Source organism: Rattus rattus, chromosome 12 (assembly GCF_011064425.1).
Source record: "Rattus rattus isolate New Zealand chromosome 12, Rrattus_CSIRO_v1, whole genome shotgun sequence".
NCBI classification, from domain to species: domain Eukaryota; kingdom Metazoa; phylum Chordata; class Mammalia; order Rodentia; family Muridae; genus Rattus; species Rattus rattus.
In genome coordinates, this window is record NC_046165.1 from 72,418,757 (window position 1) to 72,435,806 (window position 17,050).

General features: G+C 47.0%; 1 protein-coding gene across 1 annotated transcript; it reads left to right on the top strand.

Annotated features, from left to right (window-relative positions):
- Positions 1-484: 484 nt before the first annotated feature.
- Klhl33 (kelch like family member 33) lies at positions 485-6,983 on the top strand. The gene is made up of 4 exons (XM_032918175.1): positions 485-1,220; positions 4,939-5,863; positions 5,953-6,120; positions 6,431-6,983. The coding sequence occupies exons 1-4, from the start codon at positions 485-487 to the stop codon at positions 6,981-6,983; spliced, it is 2,382 nt and encodes a 793-aa protein (XP_032774066.1).
- The last annotated feature ends 10,067 nt before the right edge of the window (positions 6,984-17,050 follow it).

A 17,050-nucleotide genomic window follows, 5' to 3' on the forward strand; every position in this document is an offset into this window, starting at 1 on the left:
GGGAAAAGGGAAGTCATCCCAGGACTTGGCCCAGTGGATCGAGTGTCAGCTTCCAGCACGGAGAGATGAGGGTTTAGCTCTCAGGCTATCTATCTATAATTAGCCAAGTGGGGGCACTGCTGGGATCTGTACACAGCAGTCCTAAGCAGACTGGGAACTCAAGTGAGGGCAAGCAGAAGCCTGCTGTCTCCTGCCTGGGATTAAAAGAAAACAAGTAAAGCAGGGGTTGATCCTGGGGCAGGGGTTGATCCTGGGCCAGATGGCTACAGGTGTTCGCGGTTCTGTGGCACTTGGTAAACCCTATAGTTAGTTAGCGCCATATAGCCCACTATTCCAAATTAGTGTGTCACCAGGTGGACCGAGGGGCTGACAGCTGAATTGAAGACGGTTCTGTTATTTCTGAGTGCAGCACAGGCAGACTTCTCTCATGCCTGGTCAGTCACCTGCAGCAACCACACAGGCCTGAGTCGTGAGCTTCTGGAAGATGACAAGCCTTTCCTCAGACTTGGAGCATGTCTCCCTTCCCATCCAGAAGGACAATCTCGAATCGCCTGTGCCTGCCCGAAGAACCTCCTCCCGGTCTCCCTCTTCCGATGAGGATCCAGGCTTGCTTTCCTTTTCCCTGGCAGAGTGTAACCCACCTAGCCCCTTGGTTTCAGGAAACCTTCCCTTTCCAGCTTCAGCCCCAGAGAAAGGGAAGAAACAGGACGACAGCGACGACTCAGCGGAGCCTGAGATGCTGTGCAGCGTGGAGCACCCCTGCCAGTTCTTCGCTGAAGCACAGAGACTGCGGGAACAGAAGTTGTTGCTGGATGAAGAGGTGACAGTAAGGGGACAGGTATATGGGGTACACCGGGTGATCTTGGCTGCAATTAGCAGACTCTTCCGAGGCAGGCTGCTGGAAGGCGGAGGACAGCAGCCTGGCTTCAGCCTCGATGTGACCCCGAGGGGCTGGGAGGCTGCGCTGACCTTTGCCTACCAGGGGGTGCTGGGCCCCGCCCCACAGGACGAAGTGCTGGCTGCTGCAAAGGCGCTGGGAGCTCCCCGGGTGAAGATCGCAGCCCAGCTGAGGACAGAAGGGCTTGGTAAAGTCAGGGAAGATGAAAAGAAGCTCACCCAGGCAGAGGAGCTGAGGGAGAATCTACACAGCATTGAGCGCCTCTATCGAGAAGGCATCGGGTGCGACTTGGAGCTGGAGGCAGAGGGCTACCGCCTGCAGGGTGAGGGTCTGTGAGGCAACTGCCAAGAATGCATGTCTCAGGGTTTTGTTTGTTTTGCGGTGCTAGGGATGGAACCTAAGACCTTACTTCCACTCTATCACGGAGCCACACCCCCCAGCCCTGCAAAATAGTTTTGTATCATTGCTCCAGCGAGAATGTCCTTTTTGGACACTTTCCAGCGCCACCAAGAAATGCACATGCGCAGTTGAATTGTTTTCCTAAACGCCTGGACAGATTTGAACTGATGGTTCAGGCACTTTTTTTTTTTTTGTCCCCTGCCCAGTAGCTAGAATTTCCAGCCAGATGGCTAGGGCTTAGAGTACAGTCCGTGGCAGCAAAACAAGGAGAAAGAGACTGACTCAAACAAATTAGCTAGAGCCTCTTGGCATCTACTCAGCAAAGGGCAGCAGAGGCAAGCAGTACCAGTCTCCCAGTCTGTCCTTTCTCCTAGGTGTGTTTGACTCTGGCAGCAGACTCCAGTCTACTTCCTCTGTATAGTTGTTCCCCATTCAGTTATACCAAGATATGTCTGACCTGGGAGATGGGGTCTGTCTGAGACACAACAAAGCTCAAAGTTGCAGCATATGTGCTTAGAGATTACCTAGTTCGGGGCTGATAATTTTCAAGTGAAGAAACCAGGCAATGTGCAGTGGCTCCTGTCTGTAATTCCAGCACTAAGGAGACTGAACAAGAGGACTGCCACGAGTTCGAGGCCAGACTGTGCTACATAGACCAGCCTGTGCTACATAGACTAGCCTGTGCTACATAGACTAGCCTGTGCTACATAGGCCAGCCTGTGCTACATAGGCCAGTGTGGACTACATTGTGAGTTTCCTATCTCACAAACCAAAGTGAAAAAGGAAAGAAAAAAGAAATCTAGTAGTGCCTGGTGGCCTATACCTGTAACACTTAGGAGGCTGAGAAAGGAGGGTTGGCACGAGTTCAAGGCCAGCCTAGGCTGACTCCAAAACTTGCCCAGCAGTCACACTAATTAGTGCTTAGTGAGGGTACGCTAAAGGAACGCCATCCCTAAAGGTTTTCTACTTTTCCTGTAGCACTAGCAAGAATGTGATGTTTAACACTTCAGAATAGCTACGACATTCTCACTGAGGAATGAATTTAAAACATATTCATTCATATCGCTGTGTGGGAGCCCATCACTTTAATCTTAGGCTCCAGTGACGAGTCAGGGGGAGATCCCAAGTGGCTGTGAGCTTTTTACAATCGAGTCTCAGATTAAAAATGTTGGTTGGTGATAGGAAAGCTGAGCTGGTTTTCCCAGAATGCGGTTTTTCCCAGACAACATAGAAGTGGAAGCTGTAACTGACATTGGCTATTTGGGAAGCACCAGACCACAATGACTGCTTATATACAAAAAAAATAAATAAATAAATAAGAGGAAACATTATTAGTACCCCCTTGACAGGTACACAGTCCACAGCTGGTCCAAAGAGCATAGAATTTATACAAATCATGGGGAACATGGAGGCCTAAGGCTTTCTGAGATAGTTACTAGCAGAGGGTTCTTCTTTCTATAGTGAAACACTTCTTCTTCTTTTTTTTTTTTTTTTTTAAAGATTTATTTTATTTACTATATGTGAGTACACTGCAGCTGTCTTCAACACACCAGAAAAAAGGGCATCAGACCTCATTACAGATGGTTGTGAGCCACCATGTGGTTGCTGGATTTGAACTCAGGACCTCTGGAAGAGTGTGCTTACTGAGCCATCTCTCCAGCCCAGTGAAACACTTCTAACACAGAGCAAAAATTACCACAAGCATTCATCACAGTGGCTTAACAATTAACGTGCTACCATGTCCATTTCCTCTCCTTATTTCTAGTTGGCATCTTCTTGAGGGATACGTGTTTTAAAACAAAGGAGAGGCTAGAGAGATGACTTGTGCTTCAAAGCTCTATCCAGTCTTCCAGAGGACACAAGTTCAGTTCTCATCAACCATACCGGACACATCACAACCATCCGGCCTTCTTGGGAACCCACACTCCTGTGCACATATCCACCACACACACACACACACATAAACATAATTGAAATAATAAAAATATCTTTTGAAAGAATATTTGAGGGCTGGAAAGATGGCTCAGTGGTTAAGAGCACTGGCTGCTCTTCCAGAGGACCTGAGTTCAATTCCCAGCAACCACATGGTGGCTCACAACCATCTGTAGTGGGATCTGATGCCCTCTGCTGGTGTGTCTGAAGAGAGCATTAGTGTACTCACATATATAAAATAAATGACATCTTTTAAAAATTTTATTTTAAGAAAGGATATTTGAGCTTTTGATATATATATATATATATATATATATATATATATATATATATATATAAAATTTTGATAAAGAATCTCACTGAGTTCCCCAGGTTAGTCTTGAGTGCATTCTGCAGCCCAGGCAGGCTTTGACCTTACTACCCTCTTGCATTAGCCTCTAGGTAACTAGGGTTACAAAACCTTAGACACAAAGCACAACCCTATTTTTAAAAACTCATCTACACTTAAAAAATTTTTACATTTAATTATTCATGTGTGTAGAGAGTGTGTGTATGGGGTTGGGATTTAGCTCAGTGGTAGTGCGCTTGCCTAGCAAGCAAGGCCCTGGGTTCAGTCCCCAGCTCTGAAAAAAAAAAAAAAAAGGAAAAAAAGGAGAGTGTGTGTATGTGAACAGCAGGACATTATAGCACTCCTGTGCTTGTGTGCAGTCAAAGGACAGCTTGCCGGAAGCGGCCCTCGCCTTCCACTACATGGGCCCCGCAGTCAGACAATTTCCCTACCCACTGAGCCATCTGCCCCGTTTGCTTCTTTTTTCTTTTCTTATTTGATTTATTTTATGTATACATGAGTGCCTGCATGTAAGCCATGCACCACATGTGTGCCCGGTGCCTGCCGAGGCTAAAAGAGGATGTCCAATCCCCTGGAACTGGGCCTACAGGTGATTGTAAGCTGCCAGGTGAGTGCTGGAAACCAGAAGCGTGGTCTCAGCAAGAGCAGCGAATATGCCACTGCGGCCGGCATGGGTAGAGCCATCTGACAGGTTGGCCGATGCTCTGACTCGTGAATCTACGAGTGGAAAACCCTTACTTTGTAAACACAATGCAGCGATGCCTCTGTAAGCTGCACTTTGCTCGATTCCGTTTATTTTGTGACCTCCGTTAGCAGATGCTCTCTGTGGGATTTTTCTCAGCTTGATTCACTAAGACTGTCTTTCTAACGGACAGGAACCTACAACACCAGTGTCCTCCAGACATGAACAGGAGAATAATACTGGGTACTTGAAAATGTCAAAATCAAGTCTGAGGATGGTAGCTCGTGTCAGTGAGTTCCAGGCTAGCCAACGCTACATCGTGAGATCCTGTCTCCAAAAAACAGAGAAAGAAGGAGAAAGAGAGAAAGGTGTTAGAGCAGAGAGTCCCTAGGTCACTATTTAGAATCATAATCCAAGGAGGGCAGGGAGGGGTCTGAAAGCTGCTCTTTGCTTGTTTATCTGTTGTGGTACCAGGGGTGGAATCCGGGCTTTGCACACACCAGACAGGTGCTATACCACAAGACTACATTCCCAGCATTCCATGCTTCGAGCGTTCTATGCTATTCCAATGTGTACCGCGGCTTGGCCTATGACGGGTGACGGGATCCAAGCTGTGAGTTAGGACTGTAGTTAGCTGTCTTGCAAGTCTTGGTTTCCTCTGCTTCCTCTCTATTGCAGTGCACCGAGTAGCCCTGGCCTGTGGCAGTGAGTTCTTTGGGGCCATGCTTCTGAGTGGGATGAGGGAATCCCAGGGCACAAAGGTGTCTCTGCGTACCATCTCTTCCCAAGACCTGAGACTCCTCGTTTCTTTCGCCTACACTGGAGTTGTGCGAGAAAGATGGCCAGGATTGCTAAGAGCTGCCCAGGCTGCTTTGCAATACCAAAGCTCTTCCTGCCTGGATTTATGTCAGAGAGCCTTGGCACAAAGCCTCTGCCCTGCCCTCTGCCTAGCGTTGTTCCCTATGATTGAAGCCCCTGGCTTGGAGAAAGTCTGGAAGAAGGCCCATCATTACCTCCTCACTCACCTGCCTGCTGTGGCTTCGTGCCCTGCCTTCCCGTCATTGCCGGTCACATGCCTGGCTGAGCTCCTGGATAGCGATGAACTCCACGTACAAGAAGAGTTTGAGGCTTTCGCAGCTGCACGGTGTTGGCTGGCTGCCAACCCTGAGACCCAGGAGTCAGAGGCCAAGGCCCTGCTGCGATGTGTCCGCTTCGGCCGCATGTCTACCAGAGAGCTGCGAAAGGTGCGGGCGGCTGGGCTCCCCGAACCCCTGCAGCCTGATCTGCTGTACCAGCTGATGGTGGAAGCCGAAGTTCCAGGTCAAGAGAGGTGGAGGGAGCCTGACCAAGCCCTGGTGGTGATTGGTGGGGATGGGCTTAGACCTGACATGGACCGAAGAAAGCCATCTTGCAAAGTGTGGTGGGCCCGGGCTTTTCACTGCGGCATGGGTCTGGTACGAACTGTGGAGTGGTGCCGGCTGCCTAATTTGCCTGCCCCAGGGCGCTTCCGGCACGGAGCTGCGAGTCTAACAGGAAGTGAACTCTATGTGTGCGGGGGACAGAATTTCTACAGCCCCACCAACACCCTGGCTTCAACTCTCAGGTATCTGTAGCAGGCAAGAGAAATTGCTAATGTAGCCAGCCACAGACTCCCAGAGTCACCCTCTTCATCTCTTGTCCCATTGTGTCCAGGTGGAGTTCCAGTCAAGAAGACTGGGAGGAGATGGCACCTTTGTGCCAGGCTCGGAGCTTCTTCCCTTTGGTGGTATTTGATGGACAGCTTTACGTCCTGGGTGGACGAGACAACGGTGTTGCCCTTAATTCTGTTGAGACCTATAACCCTGAGCTCAATGTCTGGAGGTAAGCAGGCAAAGGGACAATGAGGAGAAACTAGATTTGGAGTTGGGCGTGGTGGCACACACCTAGAGCTGCTGAGGTGGGAGCCTCAGCTACCTATTAAGATCTGGCTCAAGGGGCTGGGGATTTAGCTCAGTGGTGAGCGCTTACCTAGGGAGCGCAAGGCCCTGGTTGGTCCCCAGCTCCAAAAAAAAAGAACAAAAAAAAAAAAAAAAAAAAAAAAAAAAAAAAGAACGATCTGGCTCAAAACGAAATAGATTGAAATAAAGTTGAGCGTCCTGGTTGCCTGATCGCATGTTCTGTTCTCCCTTAGGCCAGCGCCTGCTCTGCCAGCCCCATGCTTTGCCCACGCAGCTGCAATCCTTGAGGGCCGGTTGTATGTAAGCGGTGGCTGCAGTGGGACTGGACAGTACCTGGACTCACTGATACACTACGACCCCAAACTTAAGAAGCCTGGGACACTTCTGAGCCCAATGGGAGTTGCCCGGGCTAGCCATGTGATGGCCGCACTGGGTGGAAAGTTGTATGTGGCAGGTGGAATAGGTGACACTGGCGACCTACTAAGCTTTGAGGCCTATGAGCCAAAGACTGATAGCTGGACTCACCTGGCATCCTTGCCCTCCCCGCACGTGGGAGCTGCGGGGGCTGTGCTACAGGGGGAGCTACTGGTGCTAGGGGGCTACAGCCACCGTACTTATGCCATCTCCCACCTTGTTCATGCCTACTGCCCTGGTCTGGACCGCTGGCTGTGCCTGGGAACTCTGCCAAGGCCTCGGGCCGAGATGCCTGCCTGCGTCTTGACATTGTCCAGTGTGCAGCACAGAGCTTTGGTTCCCACTCAGCACCAAAACAAACCCGCTGGGTGACCGAGGATCGGCAGGGTGCGAGGGAGGAAGGAATAAGCAACGTCACCACAAAAGGACAGGAGTTATGAGAGGATAAGGTCTGACTTGCTTGTTTACTTTCTAAAATTACTATTATTAGGAAGGTCCTTCCTATTGTAGCTCAGGCTGGCCTTGAACTTGATATGTAGCTGGGGCTGGCTTCAAACTCAAAGTCTCCTGAGTGCTAGGATTGCATGCACTACCCCACCTTGATTGAAAGGCATGACGATGATGGTGATGATGATGATGATGATGATGATGATGATGATGATGATGATGATGACGGTGATGATAATGATGATGATGGTGATGATCAACAGGGTCTCTTGTATCCCAGGCTGGCTTAAAACTCCCGATGTAGTCAAGGAGGACCCTGGGCTCCTGATCCTTCTGCCTCCACCTTGAAAGAGCTGGGATCACAGGCTAATAGCATCACCCCTGATTTGTGCTGGTGATCAAACTCAGAACTGCCTGCACCCAAAGTAGGTATTCTGCCTACTTATCTCTATCCTTAACCTTAAAAGAAGGCTTTATTTTTTTTGTTTACTTGTTTTGTTTTTAATTGCTTAATATTTATTTTATGGATATGGGTGTTTTACTTGCATATATGTTATCTGGTGCCTGCAGAGGCCAGAAGAGGACACCAGATCCTCTGGAACCGGAGTTACAGATGGTTGTGAGCAACAGTGTGGATGCTTGAGACTGAACCCTAGTCCTGGGGGAGAGGAAGCCACTGAGCCCTCTCTGCAGCCCCTTATTTTGTGATTTGAGGCAGTCTCATTATGTAGAGCAGAAGAGAAGGCTTTTTGTTCTTGATGGTATTTTACTCCACGCTGGATCTCGAAGCTCATAAACCGCTTTTGTATATGATCTGTACTAAGAAAAGGGTGCATCTGGAACTCCTGGGAAGTGGCCTTGGAGAAAAGATTGACAGGTAAATACTTGGGTACCAGAGGCAACCAGGAAGAACTCCACAAGAATTAAAGAAGAATTTTTGGTGAAAAAAGTATAGTTAGCTGGGAGCTAAAAGTGGAGCTCATTGGTTGAGTATCTACTGGGCATGCATAAGGTTCTAGTTCTATCATCTCTGGAATACAAAAAGAGTTAAAAACAAAACAAGCAAACAAAACCCCCAAACTTCAGTAGTCAAAATCTAGGGGCCAGGAAAACACTGGGACAATTTGGAAATTGATAGAGGAGTTTGGAGGGAACCAAATAGTCCTCCCTTCTTAGCAAACAGACCTTCCTTTCTGGGCAGACAGTCCTCCCTTTCTTGGCACTTGGCATTTTATCCTCCTGCCTTCAGGATAGCTACATTCTCCTAATGATATTCTTTCTTAGCTGTTTGTAGGCCCTGCCTTGGCTCCTGTGGAGTCTTTTGGGTCCCGCTTGAGACAGAAATCCCCTTTAGGTCTAGACATGGCGGTGTACACTGGGAATCCTGGCACTTGAAGGGTAGGGGCGGAAGGGCCAGGACTTGAAACTGTTTCAAGTAAACCAAACCAAACCCAACAGAACAAACAAACACCAAATCTCCCATTTCGTGCACAGCACAGGGACCGGAAGCCAGGCAGGTCTACCAGGGCGAGGTGGGAGTACTCAAGGGGTCAGGGAGGAGAAAGACCAAGGCCAAGCAGAGAGCATCTGTGGTAGAACATGGAAAGAATGAGGTTGAGAAGGAGGAAGCATCCACTCAAATGTCGTTCCTTCCCTTTGGATGAACTCAAGAACCAGGACTAGAAAAGGGACACTGTCTGAGGTCCCATGGGATCAAGATGAAGGGAAAACATGGCAGGAGTGAAAGATAAAGGAAAGCAGTTGGGACAGAAGTTTCTTCTTGTCACCCTCTTCCCCTTCACATTATTTTGAACCTGTTTCCCTCTGTTCTTTGTTTAGGTTTTTGTTTATTTGTTGTTGTTTTACACACAAGGTCTCCTGTACCCTAGGCTGGCCTCAAACTCCTCGTGTAGCTGAGGGCGTCCTTGAACTCATGATCCTCCTGCTTCCAACACCAGAGTCCTGGGACTACAGGCATGGTCCACCATGTTGGGCTAAATGTCTATTTTAAAGATAGGCAAGGAATACAGTCGAAAATTAGCAACAGAAAAAAAAAAAACAAGATTGAAAAAGAAAAGGAAGAAGGAAATTGGGGGGGTGTGCTTTTTGTTTGTGATTTGTTTATAAAGATGAGCTTAAATAAAGGTTTCACATGGACAAAATCATTCTTGTCTGAATGTCTCTCCTATGAACAGCATTCACAAAGTCCCTGTAATTTGGCTTCTGTACGATCATTCTCTGAAACTCCTCTCCATTCACTGTTACTTCACCAAGGAGCCAAGCGTGGCCACCCCCATTGCCCCCATCTTTCTTCAGGGTCTGACTGGGAACTGAGTCTCCTCCTAAAACTGTCTCTTCTCCTGGCTCCAGAGGCAGCAGAACCTCCTAGGTGAGCTTTCCATCCTTCTCTGATCCAGAGGGCCGAGATCCTTCCCCAGGGGTGTGTGGTTTTGTCCCAGGCGAAGCTGTCATAAAGGTTTGAAAACCATGCTCCCAACACTGCCGGTAAGGGCATGACTTTTCTGGACAGAACACAGCTGCTGCTCAAATAAACTCACATGGCCTCTCACTGTATGCACAAGACCTGCATAAGGTCAAGCCAGACAAAAACTCCAGCAAAAGGAGGGAGGGTCTCACAAGATAACGCCCCAGGCTGGGTAGCTATCAACTGATAGATGCTGGGGATGGGAGAATGAAGCCTTTTTTCCCCACTGCATTTGTCTCTCTGTTTGTCTGTCCTTCCATCCATCCATCTTTCTATCATCTATCTATGCATATATGTATGTGTATGTACAAGTGCAATTATCGCAACACTTGATGAAGGTCAGAGGACAACTTACAGAATCAATTTTTCCCTTTTATGTGGGTCGCAGAGATCACTCTCAGGCTTGGTGGCAAGCCCCCTTATACACTGAGCCATCTTGCTGGCCCACTTTTTTTTTTTTGTTTTTGTTCTTTTTTTCGGAGCTGGGGACCGAACCCAGGGCCTTGCGCTTCCTAGGCAAGCGCTCTAACACTGAGCTAAATCCCCAACCCCTCACTTTTTTTTTTTTTTAATTAAAATTTATTTATTATTATGAGGGTGTGTGTGTGTGTGTGTGTGTGTGTGTCTGTGTGTGTGTGTGTCTGTGTGTCTGTGTGCGCATGCATGCATGCACATGTGTGTGTTTTGTATAAATGTGAGCATTCATGGACCATGGTGCATATTCCATATTGCATCTATTACTATAAAACACTGACCAAAACCAACTTGGGAAGGAAGTTTTACCTTAGAAGTTACAGCCCAACAGTGGAGGGCAGGAGCTTGAGGCAGGAACTGGGAGACAGGAACTGAAACAAGGACTGTGGAGGAATGCTGCCAACTAGCTTGCTCTCCAAGGCTTGCTCAGCCTGCTGTCCTGTGAAAACTAGGACCATCTGCTTAGGGGTGGCTCTGCCCATAGTGACAGGGCCCTCCCACATCAGCCATCAATCAAGAAGATACCCATACAGACATGCCCATAGGCCAGTGTAATAGAGGTAAATCCTCAACTGAGACTCCTCTTCCCAGGTAACGCCACTTTGTGTCAAGTTGACAAAATCTAGCCAGCACAGTGTATATGAGAGGTCAGAGGAGGACTCTGGGGAAACAGTTCTCTTTTTCCACAGGGGTTCCAGAGAACGAACTTAGGCCCTCAAGCTACCACAGTGAGTGAGGGCTTTTACCTACTGAGCTGTCTTGCCAGCCCGCAATCCATTCTTTATAAAGGGAAGAAAATAAAGGTAGGTTCAACACCTGTGGAGTTTAGGAAGTAAAGAGGAATGGTTTTCTGAGTACAGTCTTGGGGCAATATCACTGTGTAAGGACTGAAAGCCTGGCTCACAGTCCTTGAGACTGAAGACAGGACAATCCTAATCACTTTCTGGTGAGCATCGATTGTGTTCTAAATCCTGGCTAATCTCTGGGATCAAAGGGCTGTAGATAATCAGCGTGACTTTATTACGGTTCCTGATAACTCTTTAAGGTATGCGTTTGTAGGTTCACTTACATACACACATGGGTTCCATCTCTGAAGGATGCTCATGTAATATTACTGTAGCCGACTCAGAATGGAATGACCCATGCTCCTCCTAGAATAATGAAGGCGATGATGTCTTGGAAGCCTGTTGAAGTAGACTCACAAAGCTGACCTGAGTCCCAATTCAATTGCTGCTTTGGTATCTGTGAGTCAGTCATTCAGTCAGTTTCTATGCTACTATCCTAAGCCATAATACTGGCTTATACTATAATTGCCTATATATAAACACCACAGTGCTACCACAGTTCCAAATATGGAGGCCACAGATCAAGTTCTCAGGCCATGTCCTTTTAGACCAACAATGATAAGCAGAGTGGTGAGTATGTTGTGTCAGGCCTCTGAGAGTGAGTGTCATATTCCAGTTTATTGGTATTCTGAGGTGAGGTAGGGCTGTAAGTTCACATGGACTCCAACTGGGTCTGAAGTATTTAGGGGGTAAGGATTCACCAACTACACTGGTTTGAGTAGTTTGGCCTCATAGGGTCATGTATTTGAAAGTTTGGCCTATGGGGTGTGGCACAATTAGGAGGTGCAGCCTTGTTGGGGTAGGTGTGGCCTTGTTGGAGGAAGTGTGTCACTGTGGGGGCGGGCTTTGAGGTCTTCTATGCTTAAGCTCCTCCCAGCGTAAAATCCTGCTGTCTCTGGGTCAAGTGTAGAACTCTCTGTTCCATGCCCGCCTGGTGCTGCCATGGGTCCCACTGTGATGACACTGGACTAAACCTCTGAAAGTTAGCCCCAATTAAATGCTTTCCTTCATAAAAGCTGCCTTGGTCATGGCGTCTCCTCACAGCAATGAAACTCTAAGACGTAGAGAAAAGTGGAAGTAGGGTGAGGCTGTGAAATCTCAAAGCCTGGTCCCTGTGACATATCTCTTCCTACACCTCCTAAACCTCCCTAAACAGTGACAACAGGGGATGAAGTTCAGATACCTACGAGCCTTCGGGGCTATTCCTCATCCAAGCCACCACAGTGAGGAAAAAAGAGAGTGTTATAGAAGTAATAGAAGATACCACCTGATTGCAGACTGGTACAACCATTCTGGAAATCAGTCTGGAGGTTCCTCAGAAAATTGGACATTGAACTACCTGAGGATCCAGCTATACCTCTCTTGGGCATATACCCAAAAGATGCCCCAACATATAAAAAAGACACGTGCTCCATTATGTTCATAGCAGCCTTATTTATAATAGCCAGCAGCTGGAAAGAACCCAGATGTCCTTCAACAGAGGAATGGATACAGAAAATGTGGTACATCTACAAATGGAATATTACCCAGCTATCAAAAACAATGACTTTATGAAATTCATAGGCAAATGGATGGAACTGGAAAATATCATCCTGAGTGAGGTAACCCAATCACAGAAAAACACACATGGTATGCACTCATTTATAAGTGGCTATTACTCAGTGGTTGAGCACTTGCCTAGTAAGCGCAAGGCCCTGGGTTCGGTCCCCAGCTCTGAAAAAAATAAATAAATAAAAAAAATAGGTGGCTATTAGCCCAAATGCTTGAATTACCCTAGATGCATAGAACACATGAAACTCAAGAAGGATGACCAAAATGTGAACGCTTCACTCCTTCTTTAAAGGGGGAACAAGAATACCCTTGGCAGGGAATAGGGAGGCAAAGTTTAGAACAGAGGCAGAAGGAATACCCATTCAGAGCCTGCCCCACATGTGGCCCATACATATACAGCCACCCAATTAGATAAGATGGATGAAGCAAAGAAGTACAGGCTGACAGGAACCAGATGTAGATCGATCCTGAGAGACACAGCCAGAATACAGCAAATACAGAGGCGGATGCCAGCAGCAAACCACTGAACTGAGAGCAGGACCCCCGTTGAAGGAATCAGAGAAAGGACTGAAAGAGCTTGAAGGGGCTTGAGACTCCATATGAACAACAATGCCAAGCAACCAGAGCTTCCAGGGACTAAGCCACTACCCAAAGACTATACATGGACTGACCCTGGGCTCCAACCTCATAGGAAGCAATGAATAGCCTAGTAAGGGCACCAGTGGAAGGGGAAGCCCTTGGTCCTGCCAAGACTGAACCCCCAGTGAACGTGATTGTTGGGGGGAGGGTGGTAATGGGGGGTGGATGGGGAGGGGAACACCCATACAGAAGGGGAGGGGGAGGGGTTAGGGGGGATGTTGGCCATGAAACCAGGAAGGGGAATAACAATTGAAATGTAAATAAGAAATACTCAAGTTAATAAAGATGGGGAAAAAAAAGAAGATACCACCTAGGCCTGATATTTAATAGAAAGTAAATAAAAGAAAACCCAAAAACCAAACCCATGGTTCAGAATACAGAGGCTTTGAAAATGTTGTCCCACTGTAAGAAGCCATAATAATCAGGGAGCATTCCAAATCTGAACTGCTTGAATTGGAATGTATTTATCTGTTTGTTTGTTTATTGGAGGGAGAGAGGCTGTGAGACGTGGGGCCAGATTGGACCCGTTCGAGGGCTGTGAAAGTGGAAAAACTGAGGAAAACAAGTATCCATACCTTCTTCAGGTAGAGCTTGCATAACCTGAAGCATATGGCGGGCTTAATAGAGCTGAGTTCATAGGATAATTGAACAAGAACTTGAGCCGAACATGGTGATGCACAGGTGGAGACCAGATGACAACCATAGTTCTCGCTTTCAACCATATTAAAGGAGGGATGGGAGAACTTAGGCCAATCAGGAGAGCAGGAATATGCCCTACCAAGAGGGGCTGCGCCTTGCTTCTGATTGGTCCCTGCCATGATCCCAATTACTACAAATTATTAATAGCTAGAGAAAAAGAGCTTACCAAGGGAGGATACTGTCGGTGGGACAAATCAGGGAGAAAGAGAGGGAGTCAGGAAGGGGTGGGGCGGGGAGCCTACTAAGAAACCCACCCATGGGGGCTGGAGAGATGGCTCAGCAGCTAAGAGCACTGACTGCTCTTCCAGAGGTTCTGAGTTCAATTCCCAGCAACCACATGGTGGCTCACAACCATCTGTAATGGGATCTGATGCCCTCTTCTGGTGTGTCTGAAGACAGCAACAGTGTACTCATGTATATATAAAATGACTCTTTATACATATATATGTATATATATATGTAATCATATAATCATATCTATGACCTTACACAAAGCTCAAGTCCAAGTGGATCAGACACCTAAACATAAGAACCAAATACACTGAATCGAATAGAAGAGAAACTGGGAAAGAGCCTTAAACTTGTTGGCACAGGGGGAAATTTCCTGAACAGAACTCCAATGGCTCAGGCTTTCAGATCAACAATTGATAAATAGGACCTCATGAAACTGAAAAGCAATGTAAGGCAAATGTCACAGTTGATAGGACAAATCAGCAACCTACAGATTGGGAAAAAACTTTTATTAACCCCACGTCTGATACTAATATCCAACATATATAAAGAGCTCAAGAAATTAACCTCCAAACCCTCCAAATAACCCAATTTTAAAAATGGGGTACAGAGCTAAACAGAGAATTCACAGCAGAAGAATCTTGAATGGCTGAGAAGCACTTAAAGAAATGTTCAAAGTCCTTAGTCATCAGGGAAATGCAAATCAAATGACCCTGAGATTCTACTTTACACTGATCGGAATGGCTAAGATAAGGTGACCACAGATGCTCATGAGGGTGTGGAGAAAGTCCACTCCTCCATTGCTGGTGGGATTGCAAACTGGTACAACCACTCTGGAAATGAACCTGGTGTTTCCTCAGAAAATTGGAAATAGATCTACCTGAAGACCCAGCTCTAGCAGTCTTGAGCATATACAGAAAAGATGCCCTACCACACCACAGGGACATGTGCTCCACTATGTTCATAGTGGCCTTATCTGTGATAGCCAGAAGTTGGAAACACCCCAAATGTCCCTCAACTGAAGAACAAATACAGAAAATGTCGTTCATTTACACAATGGGATACTTTTCAGCTATTAAGAATGAGGACATCATAAATTTTGCAGGCAAATGGATGGGACTAGAACATATCATCCTGACTGAGGTAATCCAGGCTCAAAAGGACATGCGTGTTATGTATTACTAATAAGTGGATATTAAGCAAAAAGTACAGAATACCTAGGATACAACACACAGACCATAAGAACTTAAGCAGAAAGGCCCAAGTGAGGAGGCTCCAATCCCACTTAGAAGGAGGGGAAGAAAATAATCACAGGAGGCAGAGGGAGGAAGGGATCTGAGTGGGAGAAGGGGGCGTGGGATGGGGAACAGGATCAGGTATGGGGTGGGAGCCAGGAGAGAAGACCAGAAGGCCAGCAGAATGGATATGCAGCTTTGAGGGGTGGGAGGTGGGGGAAGCCTCTAGAGAGTACCAGAGACCTGAGAGGTGAGAGACTCTCAAGACTCAGTGGGGTGACCATAGCTGATGACCAACAATTGGGGGAGGGAACTTGAAGAGTCCACCTCTGGTAGATAGACAGGGCCTCAAGTGGAGGCAAGGGGTTACCAGCCCACAGTCAAAATTTCTGACCTAGAATTGTTCCTGTCTAAAAGAACTGCAGGGGAAAAAAATGGAAAAGAGACTGAACGAAAGGCAGGCCAATGACCAGCCATCTCATGGGGTTCGGGGGGCTGCCTGACACTATTACTCATGCTATGATGTGCCTCCAGATAGCCTATCATGGCTGTCCTCTAAGAGGATCCACAAGCAGCTGACTGAGACAGAGGCAGATACTTACACCTAACCATAGGACTGAAGTTGAGGACCTGTCTTCATTAGGGTTTTACTGCTGTGAAGAGACACCATGACTAAGGCAACTCTTAAAAAGAACAACATTTAACTGGGGCTGGCTTACAGGTTCAGAGGTTCAGTAAGTTATCATCAAGGCAGGAGCATGGCAGTGTCCAGGCAGGCATGATGCAGGAGCTGAGAGTTCTACCTCTTCATCTGGAGGCTGATAGAAGACTAGCTTCTAGGTAGATAGGACTAGGGTTTCAAAGCCCACACCCACAGTGACACACCTACTCCAACAACACCTCCTAATAGTGCCGCTCCCTGGGCCAAGCATATAAAAACCATTATATGTCCCCTATCATTGAATTAGGGGAAGGATTGAAGAAGCTGAAGGGGAGGGTGGGTGACCCCATAGGAAGACCCGAAGTCTCAACTAACCCAGACCCCTGGGAGCTCCCAGACACTGAGCTAATCCTTAAGAGACTTGAGGTCCCAGGGAGGGTAGAGGGCTGGTGGTGAGGAGCACCTTCTCTAAGACACGGGGAGGAGAAATGGGACGAGGAACTGTGGGAGGAAGGACTAGGAGGGGAGGCAAGGACTAGATTGTAATATATATTACAATATATTACAATTATATATATAATATATATATATATTAGCTTTGAGGCCCTTCCCATCTCCTTGATGGGAGCTGTTCCTGTTATTTTATGTTACTTTTTTTGAGATTATAATATAATTGCATCATTTCTCCCTTCCTTTCCTCCCTCCAAACCCTCTCATATACCCACCCCTCCCATTGCTCTCTTTCAGATTCATGGCCTCTTTAAAACTTGGTTGTTATTACACACACACATATATGTATGTATGCATATCTATGTGTGCATATATATATATAATAAATGCAGAAATATATTCCTAAATGTGTAAATGTGTAAATGCAACTGGCTCAGTCTGTATTTTATATATACATATATATATATATGTATATATATATATATATATATGTTTTCAATGCTGACCATTTGCTGTGCTCTTCCTGGGGAAGACTGTTTGTCCCAAGCCCAGCATCCTTTGGTTGTCTCTGTAGTTGTTGGTGTAGGGGGAAGCCTCCTTGGCTTTCCCCAATCTGTGTTAACATGGCTATTGGTGGCATCTTTGTTCAGGTCATGCTTGGGCAGCCATAGGGGACACTTCATGGGTATAGCCTCTGACATTTCTAGGAGACACAATCTCAT

What these genes read in the sequence shown, in the direction of transcription:
- Klhl33 (XM_032918175.1), top strand. Translation starts at nt 485, where the DNA reads ATGACAAGCCTTTCCTCAGACTTGGAGCATGTCTCCCTTCCCATCCAG. An exon ending in AGAGGGCTACCGCCTGCAGG is followed by an intron (nt 1,221 to 4,938) that starts GTGAGGGTCTGT and finishes TCTCTATTGCAG; the next exon opens with TGCACCGAGTAGCCCTGGCC. An exon ending in ACCCTGGCTTCAACTCTCAG is followed by an intron (nt 5,864 to 5,952) that starts GTATCTGTAGCA and finishes CATTGTGTCCAG; the next exon opens with GTGGAGTTCCAGTCAAGAAG.